This window comes from Chiloscyllium plagiosum, chromosome 3 (assembly GCF_004010195.1).
Source record: "Chiloscyllium plagiosum isolate BGI_BamShark_2017 chromosome 3, ASM401019v2, whole genome shotgun sequence".
Taxonomy (NCBI): Eukaryota; Metazoa; Chordata; class Chondrichthyes; order Orectolobiformes; family Hemiscylliidae; genus Chiloscyllium; species Chiloscyllium plagiosum.
Genome location: NC_057712.1, coordinates 64,371,236 through 64,394,837, shown reverse-complemented (window position 1 = coordinate 64,394,837; position 23,602 = coordinate 64,371,236). Strand labels below are relative to the sequence as shown.

General features: G+C 39.4%; 1 protein-coding gene across 7 annotated transcripts in view; it reads left to right on the top strand.

The window, feature by feature from the left end:
• Positions 1-23,602, top strand: part of LOC122544271 (A-kinase anchor protein 7-like) — a 192,948-nt gene that overhangs the window by 90,400 nt on the left and 78,946 nt on the right. Inside the window, exon 8 of one of the 7 annotated variants that reach the window (XM_043683391.1) lies at positions 3,595-3,970. The exons of 5 other annotated variants lie outside the window; for them this stretch is intronic. In XM_043683391.1, the coding sequence (XP_043539326.1) occupies positions 3,595-3,608 (14 nt within the window). In that variant the 3' untranslated portion in view covers positions 3,609-3,970. Of the gene's footprint in view, positions 1-2,915; positions 3,306-3,594; positions 3,971-23,602 lie in introns of those variants that run through there. One more of the 7 variants, XM_043683372.1, reaches the window with a different exon arrangement.

The following is a 23,602-nucleotide window of genomic DNA, read 5'->3' as shown; positions in this document are numbered from 1 at the left end:
TTCTTGAAAGTGTGTCTGCTGTTGTCTAGTAGTTCCCGTGTATGTATTCAGTTATTAAGTTATACCTCATTAGCCTCAAGCTGACACATTGAATCTTGGTGAAAATGAGTACTGCAGATGCAGGAGATCAGAGTCAAGATTAGTCTGGTGCTGGAAAAGCACAGCAGGTCAGGCAGCATCTGAGGAGCATGAAAATTGACGTTTTGGGCAAAAGCCCTTCATCATGAATGAGACTGGGAGCCTCGGGGGTGGAGAGATAAATGGGGGGGAGGGTGTGGAGCTGCAGGGGAAGGTAGCTGAGAGTGCAGTAGGTGGATGGAGGTGGGGCTGAAGGTGATAGGTTGGAGAGCAGGGTGGAGTGGATAGGTGGGAAGGAAGATTGACAGATGGGACAGGTCAGGAGGACGGTGCTGAGCTGGAAGGTTGGAAGTGGAGTAAGGTAGAGGGAGCGGAAATGAGGAAACTGGTGAAGTGCCAACCTTCCAGCTGAGCACCATTCTCATGACCTGTCCCATCTGTCAATCTTCCTTCCCACCTATCCGCTCCATCCCACTTTTCGACCTAAACCTTCACCCACCCCCACTTCCATCCACCTATTGCACTCTCAGCCACCTTCCCCCGTCCCCCCAGCCCCATCCCCTTCCCATTTATCTCTCCACACTCAAGGCTCCCAGCCTCATTCCTGATGAAGGGCTTTTGCCCAAAACATCGATTTTCCTGCTTTTCAGCTGCTGCCTGACTTGCTATGCTTTTCCAGCAACACTCTAATCTTGACATTGAATCTTGGTGGCATCTTAGTTTTGTTTTGTATTCAGATGAGTGACCAATGGTTTATGATCTATTTTCAAATTCAAATGTAGGCCCAATACAAAATCCATAATTTGTTCACATGTTCATGTTGCCAAAGATCTAGAAGTACAATAAACTAGTCTGTCTTTCTATCCTTCTGCATCTGAAAGATTCCCTGATCCTAATGAAGATGCATTAGCTGCTGTTGGGTTTAGATTAGATTAGATTACATTAGAATGTGGAAACAGGCCCTTCGGCCTAACAAGTCCACACCGACCCGCCAAAGCGCAACCCACCCATACCCCTACATTTACCCCTTAGCTAACACTACGGGGAATTTTAGCATGGCCAATTCACCTGACCTGCACATCTTTGGACTGTGGGAGGAAACCGGAGCACCCGGAGGAAACCCACGCAGGCACAGGGAGAACATGCAAACTCCACACAATCGCCTGAGGCGGGAATTGAACCCGGGTCTCTGGTGCTGTGAGGCAGCAGTGCTAGCCACCGTGCCGCCCATAGACGTCAGTCATAATGTGCTAGGATTTCTTTGATTTTGTTTATCATTATTGTTGACCCTTTCATCTTTTTTAGAGATTAATTTATCTCTGCTAACTTTAGAAAAAACCTTCTCGCCTGTGATCTTGGCCACTTCAATTACGTGCCAAAGAAATTTTATTCATAGTTGTGCAGACCCTTAATTTTTATTCATGTTAGATTTTTGTTTCTGAAATACTTTCATAGCTGTTCTAATTCTTTGTTTCTGCTCTGTTTTTGTGGCTCCAAACATTGGTATATTGTCCAAAGTTTGTGTTAACCCAAAAATGCTTTCTAATGTCTTTGGCTTTGTGGTGTGGATACTATTCCAAGGGTAATTTATTGAAGTTATAATATCCAAAAATATGTTTATAGGTCATCATTGTATGCTTGATCCTGAGATAATTGCCAGAATCTGCTGTTCAACCCCAGTTTGGTTAAAAAGGATAGTCTTAGCTAGTTTTCTTAAACCAACATCCACTTGAAGCTATTCAGTGAATCTCATTTCATTGCTTTGTTTAGTTAAGTTAGATCCACACAGGTTCTTATTGAATTATTACCATAACCATTCTGAAACATTGTCTTGTTGGTACTGTTACTCGTGAAATTATTTTTTGCCTGACCATAGAATCAATTTCATCTTCAGTTTTATCCAAGAGTGGATATGGCACTTGATCATTACAGACATAATTGCATTTCAGCCTTATCGTTGAAGCTAATGTAGTAGTCTCTCTTAAAATATTACAGATGTTAACAATCTTGAGAACACGCCTTTCAAAATTCACTTCTCGGTCTGCATCTGCAATCTCATTGACCTTGTGAATTAATTTCCTGTTGAAGTACACATTGCTGTATAATAGAGAACATCTGGATTAAAAAAAATAAAGTTACTTGAATTTCTCCTCCCTTACATATGAGCTTTGCTATGATTTAGTCTTTTGGTCTCCATAATACTCCCCCAGGTCCCTATGCTCTCATTGAGGATGATTGCAATTTAATCTTTCTCTAAACTGTTTAAACTAGTTTGATAACACTGAGACACTGACGAATATAGAGCTTAAACTCTTTGGTCTGCTCATTTACTTCCAATTTAACATTCCAGTACTCATTCCCAGAATGTTTGATTTCTCCGAGGATTGTTTTTCCCTGGTTTTGTGGTGTACAATTTCTTGACCTTGCTTTGGTGTCTGTAACTCTGTTCACTACATCCATGTGAAACTGACATTCTCATTACACACTCTGCTAATGTCTCATGACTCAGATGTGTCTTTGTAGTTATTTATAATATAAATTGTGATTTTATAATATGCATTGTAATAATACTATTTCCCACCAAGCCATGAAGCATCCTGACTTGGACCTATATTGCCATTTGTTCACTAACACTAGCCCAAAATCTCTGAACTTCCTCCCTCCCTAATATCAATGTGCATATGCCAATTGATATGGACTGTACCAATTCAAGAGAGCACCTTACTACCATGTTCTCAATGACAATTAGGGATGTGTAATAAGTACTGGCTTACAATGCATGATCAAAGACAAATATTAATAATTCTCTCATTATAATTGTCACAATTTCTACATAGTTGCAGAGACGTCAAAAAAGAAGAGTGAAAGAAATAAAAGAAGTGTTGGGATAGAAGTTCAGCACGTTTGCATTTTTCAGTACTTTATGATCTCCATTGAGACCAATCATTGGAGTTTTTGAAAAAAATTGAATTTTCAGCAATTTGCTTGAAGAAAACTCACCACAAGATTGTAATTTTCAAGACTTACTTTATCGCTCATTATAGTAACTATTGACAAGATATTACTTGGTAAACATTAGACTGTGGCATCAAGGAACCCTACTAAAACTAGAGTCGTTCGAAATTGGATGGGGTGTCTCTGCCCTTATTGAAGTCATACCTAGAACAAGGAAAGATAACATAGAGAATGTCAAGGCTTGTTCTGACATGTAGCACATGGCATTTGTGTGGCACAAATATTAAGTAATGATCATCTTCAACAAGAGAGAAATCAGTGGCAGAATTGGTCAGCAGGTTTGACTGTCAGCTGAAAGGTTGGTAGTTCAAGATCACGACCTTGGGGGTTGATTGAGCTCAGTTAGTTGGTTTGTGATGCACAGTGATGCCAACAGTATACATTCAATCCCTGCAATGGCTGAGTTTACCACAAAGGATTCTCCTTCTCAACCTCTTCTCTTGCCTGAAGCAGGGTGATCCTCAAGTTAAACCACGACCAATTGTCTCTTTCTTGCTGCAGGATTCCTAGAGTAGCATACCGCCTAACTCCCCACAGCATCTACAAGGCACAAGCCATCTGTGAAGGAATACTCCTACTTGCCGTTCCAAAAACACTCAAGGAGCTTGACACCATCAAGCACAAAGCAGTCTTATTGATTGATTGGTACCACATCGACAAACATGCTTCCACTACCAACATTAAGTAGCAGCAGTGTGTACCATCTACAAGAAGCACTGCAGAAATTCACCAAGACTCCTTAGACGATATCTACTGAACCATAACTACTGAAGGTCAAGGGCAACAGATACATGGGAACGCCATCTGCAAGTTTCTGTCCAAACCACACACTATCATGACTTGGAAATCACAGTTCAAGATGGTAGTTCACCACCACCTTCTTTACTGCTGGGCCAGTAAATTCTGGCCCAGCAAGCGACACTCACGTCCCATGAATGAATAAAAATAAGATAACTTGGGAGAATGCAATTAATACTGTTTAGAGTAAAGTTTTCATACTTGTTTTGCAACACAATCCCTACACCACAGTTATATGTAACACCATGCTGTCAATGCATAGTTTTAAAGGAACTACTCAAGTTACTCTCATATCCATCGAGTTTGCTACTTTCCCTTCTCTGAGTCGTAATGTCAGATATTGGTTGCTTCCTGTAGTTGTCTGGAAATCCCTGAATTGCAAAGGTTCCTCTCCTGGCCACATAAATACCCATTTTTCACGAAGAGAATCAGTCCCAACTAACATTCTGCCCCAGCAGAAATAGTCTGTGCCTTTACTGTGCAATTCATTTTTTCCTCCCTTCCCTCTCCCTCCACCGTTTACACTCTCCTTTCCCCTTCCTCTATCTCTCTAATCCCTTGCTTTCCCCCACCCCTTTGGTCCCTCCACCTCTCACTGTAACGCTCTCTATACTCTCTTGCTTAACTCTTTACCTTTGTTAATCTCTCTCCCCCCTCTCTTGCATGTTACTCTCTCTCCACCCCACCCCATTTTCATTCTCTCCATCTCACTGTTTCTGATGTTTCGTTCAGTTTCAAAACGTAGATTCAGTAGATTTTGATGGCTTAATCTTGCTTTTAACCAGGTCACGTTGGCTTATCGCCAAGCAGAACTAGTAAGAGATCACAAATTTCTTTTTATTTTAAATTTATAAGAGACTGTCTAAAACATGCACATAGGAGACAGTGAGGTCTGCAGTTGCTGGAGATCAGAGTTGAGAGTGTGGTGCTGGAAAAGCATAGCAGGTCAGACAGCATCCAGGGAGCAGGAGAATCGACGAAAGAAGATTGACAGGTGGGACAGGTCAGGAGGGCGGTGTGAACTCGAAGGTTGGAAATGGGGTAAGGTGAGGGGGGAGAAATGATGAAACTGGTGAAGTCCACATTGATGCCCTCGGGTTGAAGGGTTCCAAGGCAGAAGATAAGCCGTTCTTCCTCCAGGCATCTGGTAGTGAGGGAGTGGCGATGGAAGAGGCCCAGGACCTACATGTCCTCAGCAGAGTGGGAGGAGGAGTTGAAATGTTCAGCCATGGGGTGGTGGAGATGTTCTCTAAAGCGCTCTGCGAGAAGGCATCCAGTCTCCCCAGTGTAGAGGAGACCGCATCAGGACCAACAGATACAATAAATGACATTGATGGAAGTGCAGGTGAAACTTTGATGGCTCCTTTGCAGCCTTGGTTGGAGGTAAGGGGAAGGTGTGGGCGCATGTTTTACAATTCCAGAGGTGGCAGGGGAAGGTGCCAGGAGGGGAGGGTGGCTTGTTGGGAGTTGTGGAATCCTGAGGTTTTCTGCCTCTGCCTTCACTGTGGTGCTGGAAAAGCACAGCAGGTCAGGCAGCATCCGAGGAGCAGGAAATTCGGCGTTTTGGGCCAGAGCCCTTCATCAGGAGTGAGGCTGGGAGCCCCGGGGGTGGAGAGATAAATGGGAGGCGGGATGGGGTGGTGACCTGCTACCACCAACCTGCTGAAACATCTGTTGCTCTTTGGTCAGCCAGAGCTGTTGCAGCACGGGAAAAGGTCTTCAATCCATCATACTTATGTTGATTATCGATCACCTATCTATTCTAATCCCATTTTCCAGCACTTGGCTGGTATCCTTGTCTGCTATGGCATTTCAAATTCTTATTGAAGTACTTAAATATCTTGAGCGTTCCCACCCCTATCAACTTGTCGGGCAGTAAACTCCAGGGACCCAGCATCCTGTGGGTGAAAAGAAATTTCCTCAAATCCTTCTCCTTACCTTAAAACTGTGCCCCTTGGTTTTTGAGCCCTTTCCTAAAAAGAAATGTTTCTCCATGTCTGCCGACCCTATGCTGCTCAGGGTTTTGTATACCTCAATCAGATTGCCCCCTCAGCATTCTTAGCTCGAATATAAAATCCTGAGGTTGTCTTGTCTCTCTTCATAGCTGAATCAATTTATTAATTGAACCAAAGCTAAGATTTTCTTCAGAGTAATTGTTGAAAACCTGAGTGTGAAGTTTGAGCAATTAAAAACCGAAAAGTCAGAAAATTAGGCTGCAGTTGCTAACTTATTCTTTCTGTTATTTTTGATCGTCTTTACAAAAGTACATCTTTTAGGATATCTGTGCTGTGTTTTAATGGTAATGTGCTTCAAACCATTATTTTGACAGTCATAGGATTGCTGAAAGTCTGAGCCACTTGAACTGGTGATAATATATAATAAGTACATTTTGCGCTGATAATGAACTAGCCTTTGGACTATTCATATTTCAATTTATTTTTTGAAGTAATTATCACCAGTTGATCTGTAAATTAGAGGAATTAAAATGTAAATTACAATTTATTTTGGGATACTAGTGATGTCTGATTGATGCGTCACACAAAGGATTGCATCCTGTAAACTTGGTTTAAATTTATTTCACTGAAGGGGTGAATGGCTTCCCTCTCACTCTTCATTATAAAGCAGAACATGTCACAATGTTCCTAAACCAGGAAAACCCACATTGCATTTCTGTTCTAAGCAAAGTCTGTTGGTGTCAGCACACATTACAATTGTGGTGCTTCTGAGGTAGGAAGAGGAAACCTCCGGTTCTCTACTCCTTCTCGTTATTTTTGACTGCTATTGGGATGTATGGGTGTGAGTGTCAGATTATGCAAAGTTGAACTTGGCTGGGCTTCCCTATGTGGTCCAGTTCTCTGCTAACACTCACTATCTAGGCTCATCAGTAAACAAATAATGGAGCAATCCTTGTAGATGTGTAGCAAGACCTGGATAGCATCCAAATTAGGACTATCAAATGGCAGTGCCAGACAGTAATTGTGGCAAATGAAGAATCTGGTCACCTCAGCATTTCATTCAACGGGATCACCTTTGCCAAGTCCCCCCAGTATCCTGGGATTTGCCATTGACCATATTCTGAACTGGACTAGCTACATTAATACTGTGGCTACAAGAGCAAGAACCCTGCAGTAAATAGTTTACCCCCTGAGTCCCCAAACCCTATCCACAAGACAAAAGTCAGGAATGTGATAGAATACTCTCCTCACTTGCCTGGATGAGTGCAGTTCGATCAACATTCCAGAGGTTTGACACTGCCCAGGACACAGCAGACCGCTTGACTGGCAACACATCTACCTTAAATATGCATTCCCTCCACCAGTGATGCACAGTAACAGCAGTGTATAACATCTATAAGATGCACTGCAATAACTTACCAATGGTTCTCTCACCATGAAATACCACCTGGCAGGATAATGGAAGCAGATTCACGGGAATAACACCACCTGCAAGCTCCCTTCTAAGGCACACATTATCTTATCTTGGAACTTCCTTGCTATTCCTTAAGTATCACTAAGTCAAAATACTAGAGCTCCCTTTCTAACAGCTTTGTGGGAGTCTCTACTCCCAAGAGTCAAATGCAGTTCAAGAAGGTGCCTCACTACCACTGGAGGGCAATTTGAATGGGCAATTAAAGTTGGCCTAGCAAACGGTGCCTGAATCCTGTAAAAGAAGATTTAAAACATGGTCATTTGCTTAATGCATCAAAGCTGCCACTAACTGGAGCCAAATTTGATCGAAAGGAGGGCAAAGACTGGAAAAGGGTTGCTAAACCACAATTTTGTCTAGCTTTTGTGAGAGGAGCTGACTTACAGTGCTTATTGTCAAGTTTTATTGGCTTGGGAGCATTAAAGGTTGACTACGAGTATGTGAGATGGAAGTCAAGTGCACCCCATAAAGGGTGCAACATTCCATTTAATGAAGTGCACCAGTGATCAAGTGAGATGCTCTAAACCCACATATCTGATTTTATTGAATTCAATGTTATTGGGTTTTGAAATCTCAATTGCTATTCCACTGAGTTTAATTAATTGATGCCATAACACTATTATTCTAATGTGTTGTGATAGATGGGCTATGTCCTGGAATTGAAGGTTCATTTCCCTAACTGTTTTGCAATGCCATTTGTTTTAATATGTTCATGGGGTGTGGGTGCTATTGGCTCTGCCAGTATTTATTGACTATCCCTAATTGTCCACGTTGCCATGGGTCTGGAGTCACATGTAGGCCAGACTAAGTAAAGATGGCTGTTTCCTGCCATGAAGGAGGTTACTTAACCAGATGGGGATTTTTATGACAATCAGCAACATGATCTTCATTCTTATTTCCAGACTTCTATTGAATTCAAATTCCACCTTCTGCCATGGTGGGATTTGAACTCTGGTCCCTAGAACATTACCTGTGTTTCTGGATTAATAGTCTAACAATATTATCACTTGGCCATCACCTTCCCTCCTCCCCTTGTTTCACTGTTTCACTCTGACCACAAGCTACAACATACAGTCGGGCTGCTATTGCCATGGGGCACTGTAACCCTGATACGTGTGTGTTAAACCAGTAGGAGTATGCAAAATCTACATTTATTTGTAAGGTATTGTGACCACTAGAATTGCCTTCATTAACTGACTGCCACATGGATTACCAGTGGCAGGATGGCACTAGCAGTGCAACTGGAAACACGAGTCATGCATTAAAATCTTTCAGAAGTACAGTGCAACCAGAATCGGCAACCCTGGTTTCTAGGCTTCAAAAACTTCTAACCAGTACTTAGTTTGCCAAGGCTGGATAGAGTTAAGAGTGAAGACAACATCCTTCAAAAGATTTCCTAATAACATTTAAAGTGTACCTCAACAAAATTTAATTGACACTGCCACGCCTGATTTTAACCAAAAGGGTACTGACTCCATCTGCTGGTACAAAGTTAGTAAGACACCAACATTGATGTAATTTCATTTCTACTACAGGAGCTTTGTCAATTTTAAAATCATCTGTTGTAAATGTACATATACCATTGGCTTGCATTTTAAATTTGCATTCACATTATTTTATTTGCATCACATGACATACATCTGTCTCTTTTTTTTTACTATAGTTATTACTGCTGCTCAATAATGGGTGTGGAATCTAGTATAGTAATTCTCGGCTACTGCACTTTGTTCTAAATATGAATTGCTTTTTGCCTTTCCAACTATGACCCTGTCTGGACTTGCATGCCCAAAATACAATATTCAAAGGTTTAGCTCAGACTTCTGAAAATAATCACATTGGAACAATTTGAAAGAATCTTCTGAAACAAATGCCTTTTTCCAAAATAACTGAAAGTTCTCTGGGGTAAGAAAAAGTGAAGCAATGAATCAGAACTTTACCGTTTCATCTTTGGAAATTGGGTTCAAGAGATTTGAAGGGATGGAGATAAAATTATTCTTCAGTCAATTCTTCATTATAATCCACAACATAATGCTGTCCTCAGTTTGGTTGGATTTGGAACTAGGGGGGTCATTAACTAGCTTCCAGTTCCGATAGGACTGGTTTGGTACAGAAATCAAAGGGTATTGAGAGGCCTTTTTGTTTATATGTAAACAGATGAGACTTCATGCCGAAGTGGTCATGTTTTAGAAGTGACCTGTATAATGAAAGGAGGGTGGTCAGCTCTCTAGCTGAGCAGTTCAGTTCAGAACTAGTTGAGAGTTCCACAGTGAGCTGTGTGCAAACTCTCTCTCTCTTTCTACCCTTCTAACTTTAACTTTTCCCAATTGCTGATCTATATAAAATTTCACTGGCCATAGGAAATAACCACAGCCAGAAATGTTTAATTTTTCAAACTATTTACAAACCAGTAAACGCCTTGCATTTGGCATTGAAACAACTGATCTTTGTTGTTTTACCTGATTTCTCCTTATCTCCATTCTAAAGTAATTCAATCAAATTTGCAATCTTTCAGGTCAAAATCACAACTTTGGAGTTCAGAAAGCTTTGGAAAATTCTGATAAATGCATCTTGAATTTTGTCACTCATTTATTTTAACATGGTAGGTTACCTAAGATTATAAAAAAAATCTCTTCCAAGCCCTATCAATTCCTCTGACACTGTTTTTTAAACATGTAATCCATTTTCATTCCATTGCTTATTTTTAGCCTTGGGCTGTTGGTACAGTATTTTGTCCTTTTTTTTCCCCACTATGCAAATAGATACTAGTACCCATTGAGCAACTCTGCCATTTTCTTAATAAGCATTGTGTCACAAAGCTGGTCCTTTTTTTTATAGAAGCTGTTCCTTTCCTCAAGGATACTGAAACCTTGTTTTTTTTCAGAGGGGTCATTAACTAGCTCCCAGTTCCGATAGGACTGGTTTGGTACAGAAATCAAAGGGTATTGAGAGGCCTTTTTGTTTATATGTAAACAGATGAGACTTCAGGCCAAAGTGGTCATGTTTTAGAAGTGACCTGTATAATGAAAGGAGGATGGTCAGCTCTCTAGCTGAGCAGTTCAGTTCAGAACTAGTTGAGAGTTCAACAGTGAGCTGTGTGGAAACTCTCTCTCTCTTTCTACCCTTCTAACTTTAACTTTTAAGTATCTGTTCCATTTATACCGGTTTTTAATGAGGTTTGCTTATTGGGACTGTTCTGTATATTCAGAACAGCATAGTTAAGTATAATTTGGATAGACTGAGTTCTGTCGGAGTTCTTTATTCTGTTCTTTGTGTTTCATTGTTTAATTTTGTGAATAAATTTCTGTCTGTTTTAAAACCGAGTAGTCAACCTAGCTAGCTTATTCTGAATAATTCTCACTGTACACTTACCAAAACAAATTACAAAGTTATGGTCTGGGTTGCCTGCTCAAGAGTGTTTTGAGTGGTCTAACCTCGTCCATAACAATTGGGATTTCCATTGTGCTTACAGAAAACCTTCTGGTAACAATCATTGCTACACTTTGACATTCTTAATCTTTCCGTGCCAGTTTGATCCATTATATGATGCTGGGCATAATCCAGAAATTACTACCCTGAAGGTTCTGCTCCCAAATCTACATGTTTAGTCTCCTGAAATCCATTTTCAGAAGCTCAAAGCTACTCATACGTGCTCCTCCTTATGCCATTGGTAAACCATAATGAACCACAATCTTCTGCTTCTTGGCTTCTTCTTTTATGTTCTTCATTTTTAACAATTTCTTCCAGTAGATGTGTTCTGAGACTCCCCTCTTTGCGTGATCACTATTTTGTTGCAATTTATTATCCAAGTCCCACTAATTTTCTAAACATTTGTGAATTCAGCAGTGAGCGTCAAGTTTTTATGTTGGAATGCAGTTACTGCAGGTCTTGTCAATCTTTAGCTTAGCTTACTATAATTTCTGAAAGGTTTAAAATAAAACAGTAAGCACTGGATTACTTTTCTCTGATGTTTATAAACCCTGAGTTTGGTAAATAGTCAGCGGAAAAGTTAGTTGAATGAAGCTTTTGAAATTTGGGGGATGGACAATAAATGCTGGCCAGCCGGCGGCGCTCACGTCCCATAAGTAAATAAAAATAACTCTGTCCTTCTTCTCTGCCCTTTCCCATTAGCTCCACAAATACTTTCTCTTCAGATAAGCGGCCAGTTCAATTTTTTAAGGCATAATTAAATCTGCTCAGTGTAGTTTTAGTGCATTCCAGAGATTTCTCCTCATGCCAGCTTTGGTTCTTGGACCTTTTACCAAAAGGGAAAGTTTCTTCCCTTCTACTCAGTCAAGGCCACTTTGTGACTTTGAGTACTTTAATCAAATCTGCTTTCAGCCTTTTCTTCCTCAATTTTTCCAAACTGTCTTCCTAACTCCTTCCTCATCTCTGGAACCATTCTCTTAAATCGTTTCCAATTCCTTCCTACCCTTACTGAAGTGTGGTGCACAGAATTGAACACAGTATTCTAACTGAGAATGAATCAGTGTCTTATAAATGTTCATTTTTGTTTAGCATTTGTGCTCTTTGTCTCTCTTGTTAAAGCTCTGGATCTCCTATATCAGTTAACCACTTTGTCAACTTGATCTGCCACTTTCAAAGATTTTTGCATATATGCAGTAGGTTCCTCAATGCATAACATCCCCTTTAAAGTTGTAACCTTAATTTTATTATGGCTCTCATTCTTTCCACCAAAATCTATGACTCCACCCTTCTGAGCATTAAATTTCATTTATCTGTCCGTTTAACCACAAATTGGCTTGCAAAATCGGGCTGTTGGTCACCAAGAGAGGAAATTCCCTTCTTGGATATGAACATTATTGTAATGTCCAATATATAAATTCTTGCAGTTGAAAAATAAAAGCAGATATCAGTATGTTACTTAACCATGGAGATGTGCCCTCATTTCCTATTTCTGCTCTGTTCCTGGTCTCACAACAATGCATTTTTCTTAGTGTTAAAGGATCTTGCTTTTGGATCTTCTCAATACTACACTTGAACTTGTTATTTGGAAACATGAAGATTGGGTGCGCTCAGCCACTGCTTGACTGTTTTGTGGTTCAACATTATGGTAGCAGCATGGGTTCAATTCCCATTCTGTCTGAGATATGATATGCCTCACGACGGTAGGATGCTGGAAATCAAGACCCCATTATTCCTGAGTCATCACAAAAGTTAAAGATTTTTAACGATATGTGAAATTCCCCATTCTAGCTATCTTTTAACCCAGGCTGATAGGAAGTACAGACCAGGTTTCTATACTGAGCAAGAATGACCATTAGTTACAAATGAAAAGATCGTAACTGTGGGTAAACAACCATGAACCGTTGCATATACCACACCCACCCACATATCCGTCACACTCAATCTCTCACTCACACACATACACACACACAAATACAGTGTCTTATGGATGGAGGGAAAGATTGGGAAGGCAGTTCATTTATAGGAAGATAAAAAGATGTCGTCTTTACAGATACCCTTGAGATATGTCTTTTCACCCTGCTCCAAAGAGAGAAGGCAATGGCAAGTCACCAGTGAACAAACCTTGCTAAGAAAAAGGCTGGGGACATAGAATCAGCAGGCAGTGAGGAGAGGATCTGCCTTTGGGCAGAACACACAGAAATTAATGAATTTCAAAATGCAGTGTTGAAGCTCATCAATTTTAGATTACTTTTTGCCTATCCCTCCCTTCTCATGCAGAATTCATTTGACCAAGACTTTCCAGCACTCCTTGATGTTATAACAAATGTAGTGCATAGTTTCTGTGAAAATGCACATTCATGTGGAACATCAGCACAATGGGCCATTGTGTCACTTAAAACCTGTTGTTATTTTTACATGAATGTTCTACTCCCAAATTGGGCTAACATAAGGCAAAGATATAAGATCGGTAAGATTTCATGTTCAGATCTCCTGAGAAATAAATACAAACATGGTGATGAATCAATATCATACTGTTAGTGACATTCTTTTACATTTATGTGAGTGATTAAATCGAAAAGCAACAGAAAATACTGTTCTTAATGTATGCATAGAGAAAAAAAAAACTAGCTTGATGTTTTAAGTGTAGACCCTTCAACAGAACTGTGTTAAAAGATTGGAGTTGGCTAAAGGATGAGCCAGTTGTGTTACCCGGAAAAGTGTAGATTGAACAGTGATGAGTGTGATGGTTGATCGGGCAGAGTGAAGTCAGTGTGGGGTTGCAGGCAGAATCAGATCCATAGGGTCTGTGGGACATGGTGCGGGGTATGAGAAGGAGCTGAGGGGCAATGATAGTAGGGGATTCTACAGCCAGGAGAAACAGGCAGGTGCTTTTGCAGCTGCAGACATGAATCTACCGTACCACCTTACCACTATGTGACTACATTAAGATTCTGGCAGACAAAGCTGAACAGGTTGTGTTCTGTATTAGAGATATAGACAAATTAAGGGGATGAGGACCTGTCTGTAGAATTTAAACAGCTAGAAAAACATTAAAAAGCAGGATCTTAAAATTGGTAATTTCTGAATTACCCACAGTCACATGTTAGTTAGATTTGAACTAGGAGGTTAAAGCAGAATTTCTTAGCTAAAGAGGTGATACAGGTGGGAGGGCTTTCAATTCCTGAGGGATTAGAACTGGATCGGGAAGTTGGGATGTGTGCAATCTGTGCTGTTTGCACCTCAACTGAACCAGGAAAATATCTTTGCAGGGAGTTTTGCTGGTGATGCTAGGCAGGATTTAAACTAACTCAGTATGGGAATGGGAACCCGAGAGTGAATTCAGATGGATCAAATTCAGAAATGAAAATGAAGACAGAAAATTAATAGATCAGCCTGGAAGACAGAGGAAATGAAAGTTTTTAAAAAAAAGTGTTTGTCAGCATTCAAGGATACCTACTCCAGTGCAAGGAGTTTAGCAAACTAAGTCAGGCTAAGGATGTAGATAGAAATGTGGAAATGATAACTAGATGTCACAGAAACATAGCTTAAAGAGGGACAAGAAAAGCAATGTTTCTAGTTACAACATTTTCAGACGGGATAGTGGAATTAAAAAGGGGCGCAGACGTGGTTTGGTCAAAGACAATTGCAGTTGTGAGGGGGGGCTTGAGCTATGAAATGAAAAAAACGGTAGTCACACAACTAGGAGTGTACCATAGATCCAGAGGGGAAAGAGAAGAACAAGTACGTCGATAAATCTCTGAGAATAGGAAAGAGAAAGGACAGTCATTATAAGGGATTTTTAACCACCACAGTATTGACTGGGATTGCTGTGGTGGAAAAGGAGTGGAGGGACCAGAATTGAAGCACATTCATGAGAATGCTTTTAGCCTGCGTGCAGATAATCCAACAAGAGAGGATGCAGTTCTGGATTTAGTTTTAGGAAATTAAGTTTGGCGTGGGGAGCATTTTGGTGATAATGATCATAACTCAGTTAGTTTTAACATTATTTTGGAAAAAAGCAAAGAGTGGGAATTAAAGTTATAAATTGAGGTGAGGAGTGATTCAGCAAAAAAAGGACAGAAAACAGATACTTAAAGGAATATCAGTGCCTGAGCATTGGGAGGTGTTCAAAGAGAAAGTTAAAGAGAACAGAGTAAATGTCATATTTCCACAAAGTAAAGGGGTGGGGAAGCTAAATCCAGTCTCCTTGGATATCAAAGAGCAAACAGGATAAGGCTGGAAAGCTAGGTCACACACTGAGCACGCAATCCAGCAGAATGCCAAAAGAAGTGTAGAAAGTGCAGTAAGTGAAATTGAAAAGGAAATTGGAGAAATAATGAGAGCATAATAGTAATATTGGCAAGTGAAATCCAAGAGAACTCAAAGGTGTTTTATCAATACATTAAGAGGATAATTAAGAAAACAGTAGGATCCTCTAAACACCAAAAATATGATGTGTTTCGATGTGAAAAATTGTGCGTATGGTTCTTGATGAATATTTTCCATCTGTTATGAAAAAAGAAGGGATGATACAGACACTACTTGAGGAAGAGTGTGAAATATTGGCTTGATAAATGTCAGAAGAGAGGTGGTATTCAGGGAATTAACATCCTTGAAAGTGGACATATCAATAGCACCAACTTAAATGTATCCCAGGCTGTTGTTAAAAGAAGCCAGGATGAAAATAGTGGGTGCTATGACCATGTGAGGTGCAGATAAAATATTTACATGTAGGTCAATCTAACCTCAGTGTTAGGCAAATTGTTAAAATCAATTATAATAGATGGGAAATGCCATCACTGAATAATCAATAAAACTGTCAGCATAGATTTGTCCAGTGAAGTCTCTGACTAACTTGATTGAATTTTATGAGGAGGTAACAAGGAGGATTAATAATGTTGAGATAGTCTACATGCATTTTAGCAAAGTTAGTGTCAAATTCCACTGGACAGACTGGTTAAAAAAGTAAAACCTCATGGGATCCAGGAGAACTAACAAGCTGATTACAGCAGCAGGAAACAAATGGTATTGTTTGATGGATGCTTTTGTGACTGGAATGCTGTTTCCAGTGGGATTCCACAAGACTCAGTACTTGATCCTTGCTTTTCATGGTGTATATTAATGATTGGACTTTAGTCCAGGGGCATGATCAGGAAGTTATAGATAATATGAAAATTGGTTGCATGGTTGGCAATGATTCTATGTGCAAGGAAGTTATGGACAGCAGGAGAATATCAATTGACTAGTCAGGTGGGCAGAAAAGTGCAAATGGAACTTTAATCTGGAGAAATATGAAGTGATGCATTTAAGAAGGTCAAACGAGGCAAGTAAATACAAAAGCGACGTGAAGATGGTGTGGAGGAAGTGAGTGACCTTCACCTGCATGTTCACCCATACCTGCTTAATGAATAAATCTGGAATTGAAAGCTTATTGTTTGTTGTAAAAATCCGTATGACTCACTAATATCCTTTGGAGAGGGAAATTTATGGTACTTACCTGTTTAGCCTGCATGTTACTGAGGACTCAAAACAACATGATTGACGCTGAAACAAAAACAAAACAAAGAGCTGCAGATGCTGAAGTCAAGAAACACAAACAGAGGTTGCTGGAGAAACTCAGCAAGCCTGGCAGTGTGTGTGGAGAGAAAGTAGAGTTAAAGTTTCAGGTCCATTGATCCTTCTTCAGAGTAGATTGACTCTTAACAGCCGTCTGAAATGACAAGCAAACTATTTGGTTCAGGGCATGAAAGATGTAGCAGAACAGGGTGATAAGATGGTTGAGAAGGCATATGAAATGCTTACCTTTAATGGCTGAGATTACTGAAGGAAAGCTTTTGTGGAGTTTTATAAGATGCTACGAAGGCCACAAATGTGTACAGTTCTCATTACCTCATTACAGAAAGATTGCAATTGCACTAAAGAGGGTACAGAGGAGACTTTTGAGGATGTCGTCAGGAAACTTGCAGTTATGAGGAAGGTTTGGATAGCCTGGGATTACTTTCCTTGGAAAGAGGAGGCTGAGAGGAGATTTGATTGAGTTTCACAAGGCTCTCAGGGACCTGGATAGAGTGGATGGGAAGGAACTATTTCCTTCATAGAGGCGACTAAGGGACACCCATTTAAAATGATTGATAAAAGGATTAGAGGGAAAGTGAGAAAAAGTTTTTATGTAGAGTTTGTTAAAATCGGGAACTCACTGTCTGGAGGAGTAGTAGAAGTAGAAATGCCCAACTCATTTAAAAGATATCTGGACATGTGACTGAAGTCTTGTAACATTTAGGGTACAGACCAAGTGTTGGAAAATGGGAATCGGTTGGGTGTTTAGTTTTCTAGTAAGTGCAATCACGATGGGCAGTATGGACTTCTTGCTGTAAAGATTTTCATATTTTTAAATTATTCTAAATATCTGAAGAGGCACAACATACAGGTATGTGGAGAGCAAATAGAGATGTTGGCAATGAGTGAATTGCTCTTCACAAGAAACAGCAAAATGGATCAACTGGCCTTCTTTATCAATATAATGATTGTATTCTAAGAAGACTGAGTGGCAGCAAATGAAGTAAAGAGTAGGAACACAAATAGTAATGGTTAGTAACAAAAGTAAGGACTTCTATCACATTGAAGCATTAGTGGATTTAAGTGATAGTTAACCAGTTAAAGGTTTAATTAAAGAGCAGGGACAAAATATGTACATTTAGACAACATACGTATTCAGCTAAATTTATCTGAAACAACAAACCTCTGTCTGCCTGTTGTCTTTTCAAGATTGTCTTCATGCTTCCAATATGGTGGAATGATCTCAAGTAAGCAATGTTAATGATTCAGCCAGAGATGAGATACAAGACTCAGTTTGCTAAAGTAGTGCCAGCACATAAGATGTAGCACGTGGTGACGTGAACTTGGATCCTCTCTGCCCCCTTTTCCTCATTCTCCCTTTTGAGCAGCTTTCTTGACCTGTGTTACGTTTGACTGGGAGAAGTGTTCTGAGCAGAAGCCTTGAAGTGTAAACTGCGACCTTTAACCATTCCGGGTAGACAGGCTAGTTAAGAAGGTGTTTATCACGCTCATCTCCATTGCTCAGACCTTTGAGTAAATGAGTTGGGACATCATATTGAGATTATACAGGACATTGGTGAGGCCTCTTCTGGAGTATTGTGTGCAGTTCTGGTCACCCTGTTATAGAAAGGTTATTATTGAACTGGAAAGGGTTCAGGAAAGATTTACCAGGATGTTGCCAGGAATAGAGGGTTCGAGATCTAAAAATAGACTGGAAACGCTGACACCTTTTTCACTGGAGCGTAGGAGGGATGAACTTATTGAGGTTTATACAATCATGAGGGGCATGGATAAGGTGAATAACAAGGGTCTTTTCCCTAGGATGGGGGAGTTCAAAACTACATGGCAAATTTTTAAGATGAGAGGAGAAAAATTTAAAAAGGACAGAATGGTTTTTACACAGAATGGTTCGTGTGTGGAATGAACTACCACAGAAAGTGGCAGTTACAACATTTACAACAGTTACAACATTTAAAAGACATTTGCATAAGCTCATGGATTTGGAGGTATTTGGACCAAACACTGGCAAGTGGGACTAGTTTAGTTCAGGAACTTGGTCAGCGTGGACTCATTAGACCAAAGGGTTTGTTTCCATGCTGTATGAGTGTGATTCTATGACTCTAAGCCACACCACTCCTTGGAGGAATTATTACATTTGGTTAATGAATAAATCTGGAATTGAAAGCTAACTATGAAACTCATTCCGTGTTGTACAAATTCATCTAACTCACTAATGGCCTTTGAAGAGAGAAATTTGTGGTAAGTATCTGGTTTGGCCTGCATATTACTGCAGACTCAAAGCAACATGGTTGACTCTGAAACAAACAAAAAAGAAATTTCTGGAGAAATTCAGCAGGTCTGGCAGCATCTATGGAGATAAAGCAGAGTTACCATTTTGGGTCTATTGATACTTCATAGAACAGATTGACTTAACACCCATCTGAAATGACCTAGAAAATCATTTCGTTCAGGACATAAAAGATGGGTAACAAAATTTTGTCTTGCTGTTGACATACACATTCCATGAAGGAATAAAGAGAAAACTGATTCTTCTAATCCAACAACAGGCAGTAGAAATCTATTAGCAACTAATCTATAACTATTTTAATGACTCCTTTAGATTGCATAAGTGATAGGATCCTTCTTGCTGCAACTTTAGAGTAGGCGTTATGTGGAACATGCAGTTTGAAAATAACACCTATAAAGTCTGGTGCTGTGGACCTTACTTTGGACTGAAGCAATACCTGTAGTTCAGAAAATAAAAGTAATACATTCTTGAATTTTGCAACACTGCCTTGTCCTTCCTATGGCAGATTCTGCATCCGCATTACAAATTTCTTCACAGTAACCATCGCCTGGTGTTAAAACTGTGCTGACCAACCTGCTCACACCAAAGTTAGAATTGCTGCTGGAGTTCATTTTTACCTTTGGACCTCAAATAGCAGATGTGAGTTAATACCTCATTGGGTTTGGAAAGCAAAATGGCAACCTTTCTAAAGATATCCATTAAGATCATAATGATCATGACATTGTCAAAACTAAAAGTAGAGTTGGTCACCTAGCCAATTGAGACTGCTGGTCCACTCAGTAGGATTATGACACATCTGCTTGTGGCTGCCGATCATCTCTTTCTACCAAAAGTAAATTTAACAACAAGGCAATCTGTCCCTTCATCCAAATAATTAGTATAGATTACAAATTGATAAAGCCCTAATGCTCTGTATCATTCCACTAATTGCAGATTGTCAACTTGAAGGGGCAGATTTATTCCAATGTTCTATTTTCGGTTAGTTAGGCAATCCTCTGTGCATACTGACAGATCATTCTGTAATCCAAGCTCTTCTCCTGCACAGCATGAAGACTTTATTATTTTATTTTCTACATTTTGATTGTAGACTGAAATTGGAAGAGGACTGTTTTAAAGTTAGGGATTGTGGAAGACAATGTTTGAAGTTTGAAAATAAATTATTGAAATTAGAAGTTATGATTACACTGTTGCTCTGCAAGGAGTGGGAAAAGATGTAAATTGATGGCACAGTACTGGGACTAAGTACACAGAGTGAGTTTTGGATGACAACAAATAGCTGATTGGTTTGTATAATTGTAACCAGTCATTGATGACCAAAGGTCATTAGTCTGATGGTGGCCTTCTGATTGGATCCTAAGCAGCTGAACAGCTTGAATGATATTGGGTAACATCTTTTTATCTCAAACTGGAAAGGTTGTGTCTTTCTCTGATCAGTAAAATTACTTCAAGTCTGAAGAAAGCCAGTTAATTTCTCCCACTAATTGCTTTAGGCCACAATGTTTGACCAGTAACTAGGAGACTTTGTAATTAGTGTGCTCAATGCCTGCTCTTCCTGCAAGAAAGATAAATAACCTGGGGAGAAGAGGTTAAAGAAATGAAAGCCATGGAAGCAAAAGGATTGTCTCAGCAAACCCTGTGTGCAATTGAACTGTTTTTGTTTCCCTCTCCACCCATAAAACTGATGCTTTGTTTGTCCGTGTCTGTTTATATGTGTGTGTAGATGTTTTAGAAAAAGGACAGAATGCCACATGTTGATAGTTCATAGCTGTTTACTTATGATTAGAATTTACGTACTTATGATAAATATTAATACCTGATCTGTTGACTTGATTGCATCAGACAGGTAAATCATGGACTTGGATTAAATTATAAATTCTTCTGGTGACTCCAGGAGTAGTGGGTGTGGAGAATCAGTGCACTATGCCAAGCTGCTCATAGCAGCAGCAAAATGTATGTGGTACTTGTTTGGACTCCTTTTGGAAATTCAAATATGCCACATTTATTTGTTACCCATCATCCATCCTGCTTAAAGAACTGTAGTAAGTTTGTCAAACATTATTTCCCTTTGACAAAAGTATGTTGACTTTGCCGGGTTCTGTACTAAACTTCCAACTTCTGCCTGCTTAATAATGGACTTTAGCATCTTTCCCATGACTGATGTTAGCCTACCTTCCCACTTTCCATCTCCTGCCTTCATTGCCTAGTGGTAACAGTTGCAGTTTCTCAATTCCCTGAAATTGTTTTAAGAATCAAGAAATTTAAACTGAGGTTGAAATTGCTTCTTACACGCACTCTAATAGTTAATTCATGTGGCTTCCAGCAGATGGTAAATTTAAAATCTTCCCAAAATCATTTGTTTGAGAAATGGATTATAATGGATAATTGTGTAATTATAACTTTTGGACATTGACCAGAGCCACACTGAATACAACTAATTCATATTTTCCACATTTGGAACATTAACAGATATGTCTGTGACTTTGTTATTTTGCAGATGTTTTTGAAAATTTATTCAGCAAACAAAATTCTTGGTCGGTTAAAACACTAAAAAATTCCCTCACCCATTGTTGCATTGCAATATTATGTTTCTTACGTGCTCAGTGTAGAGGACATGGAGGTCTTTATCCTCCTTGATGGTGAACATATTTCCCACTAAAATGCAAGAATAGTTCCCTAGATTGATTCCTGGGATGAGGGGTATTTGTGAGAGATTAGGATATAATCTCATTGAAATATATTACATTCTCAGTGTAATTTGACAGGATAGGTGCTGAACGTCTGTTTCCCTGACTGGAGAGTCTATATATCAGGTTATAGTGTCAGAACAGGAGGCTTACATTTACAGCAATGACAGAAAGGAATTCCTTTTCTTAGAGGATTTTGAGGCTTTGAATTTTGTTACTCCAGAGGACTATGGATGATCAGTCATTGAGTATATTCAGTGGTCAAATTGGTATTTAAATTTGGGAATAAGGGAGTTAAGAGATATGGGTATAGGGCAGAAAAGTGGAATGATATAAAAGTTTAGCCTTGACCTTATTGAACAGTACAACTGGCTCAGTTTGTATTGCCTATTCATCTCTTGTTTCTTATGTTCTTTTCTTCGGCCAGGCATACATTTCTGAACCAAGTCACTTGCTTTATCCATATTGTTGGAAAGCAATCACTTAATGTCATCAAAGAACTGAACTGTAGAAAATGTTTAATATTTTGTATGTGTTAACATTGCCCTTTTTGAACAAACATTTGGAATTTGTATTGTAGGACACTGATGTGATTTCTGGGCTTTGGTGAAAATATGCATGTTTTAGTTTTTACTCTTTTGGCATATGTTGTCATCAAGACCCACGGTTCAGAGAAAATTTCACAATTAATAAGAAACCAGTAAAATTGGATGGGAAACGATGGGCTACAGTCTTGCAATTTCCTGAAGTGCATTCCATATGACTGCCAGCTGCAAACTGCAATTCTTCTGAGATTTGTATTTGATGAGTTTTATTAACGCTGTGTAGAGCTTAGCTCTTTTCATACCCAAGATGCACTGCATCTATTTGCTTGTCAACTGTTATTTTTAATAAAAACATTGGTACTTCAATATATGGGATGACATTTTTTGAACTTCTATCTCCAGGCTACCACCATCTTGGGTCCAGGCTTTCCTCAGTCCGTTGATTATAAAGGTTTTGCTGCTTTTGTTTGCATTCTTCTGCCAATTGCTTGTCTTTAGTGAATATAAGACATGTGTTCAATCAGCAGCTTTGGATTTTTATTGATGCATTCTTTCTGGTCACCCAGGCACTGTAAAATTAAACAAACCTTTTAAACTGTTTGAGATAAGTGACTGGGGGTGGGGTAGGGTAAAGAGAGGCTGCTGGTGGAGTAGCAGAAGGGAGTTATATAAAATAAGTCACTCAAAGTAACGGCATACCCCTAAAACTGTGAATAATGCATTTTATTGGTTGACTTTTAGTTTTCAGCCCGAAGACATTTTGAGAGTCATTTTCCCTGCAGCTTGTGTTTATATATTGATTTAAACTCCAAATTGATCTACATCAACAGAAAAATCTATGCCTCTCAATGTTACTCATTAATTATCTTGAGGAAGTAAACTAAAATTTATACATTATTTTCAGGTTTTGATGACAATCATTTCAAACAATGTCGTGGGGCAAGGAGGTGCCACAGTTATTTAAATGACATTGACTGAATGCGTTGTAGTGGATGACTTTTGCCTCCTTGTTCTTTTTTGCATGTAGTATAGGGCCAGAAAATCACATTGGTTTTTATGAAATGAGTGTAATATTGGTTTCACAGGTCAAATTTTTGGATGAGGCTTGTTTCCACAAACATTATGCCTGTTTTTCTTTCTTCTCTGTTATTTACATCTTATTTCTCTGCTCTTTACTGATGTAACTATGCAGATGTAATGTGATGTTTGCATGAATCTTTTGTAGATGGTGTACAACTTAAGTAATCCTGTCATTTGTGCACATATGTGTTGAATTAATTTGAATGATCCCTTTGAAGGAACTTATTTTCTGGGAAATCTTTCTCAGGGTTGCAGGTATGTTTTGGGATTTAATTTTAAATTGGAGAATCACGGAGCTGCTCTCCAGGTATCTTCAGTTTTCAAGGTTCTTTTAGTTAAAAATCACACGACACCAGGTTATAGTCCAACAGATTTTTTTGGAAGCACTAACTTTTGGAGCAGTGCTCCTTCATCAGGTAGCTGAAGGGGCAGTACTCCAAAAACTAGTAGTTCCAAGTAAATCTATTGGACTGTAACCCGTGTGATTTTTAACTTTGTCCACCCCAGTCCAATACCGGCTCCTCCACTTAAAGATTCTTGACGTTGTAGGTTGATTGAAATTCTTTTGACTGACTTGCTGGCTTCTGTCATGCAGAGCGAGAGAGACTTATCTGCAAAACAGGGTATTTAATGGATTTTCACAAAGCTGTGAACTTCACTGCAGTCCAGTTCATATTGGACCGGAG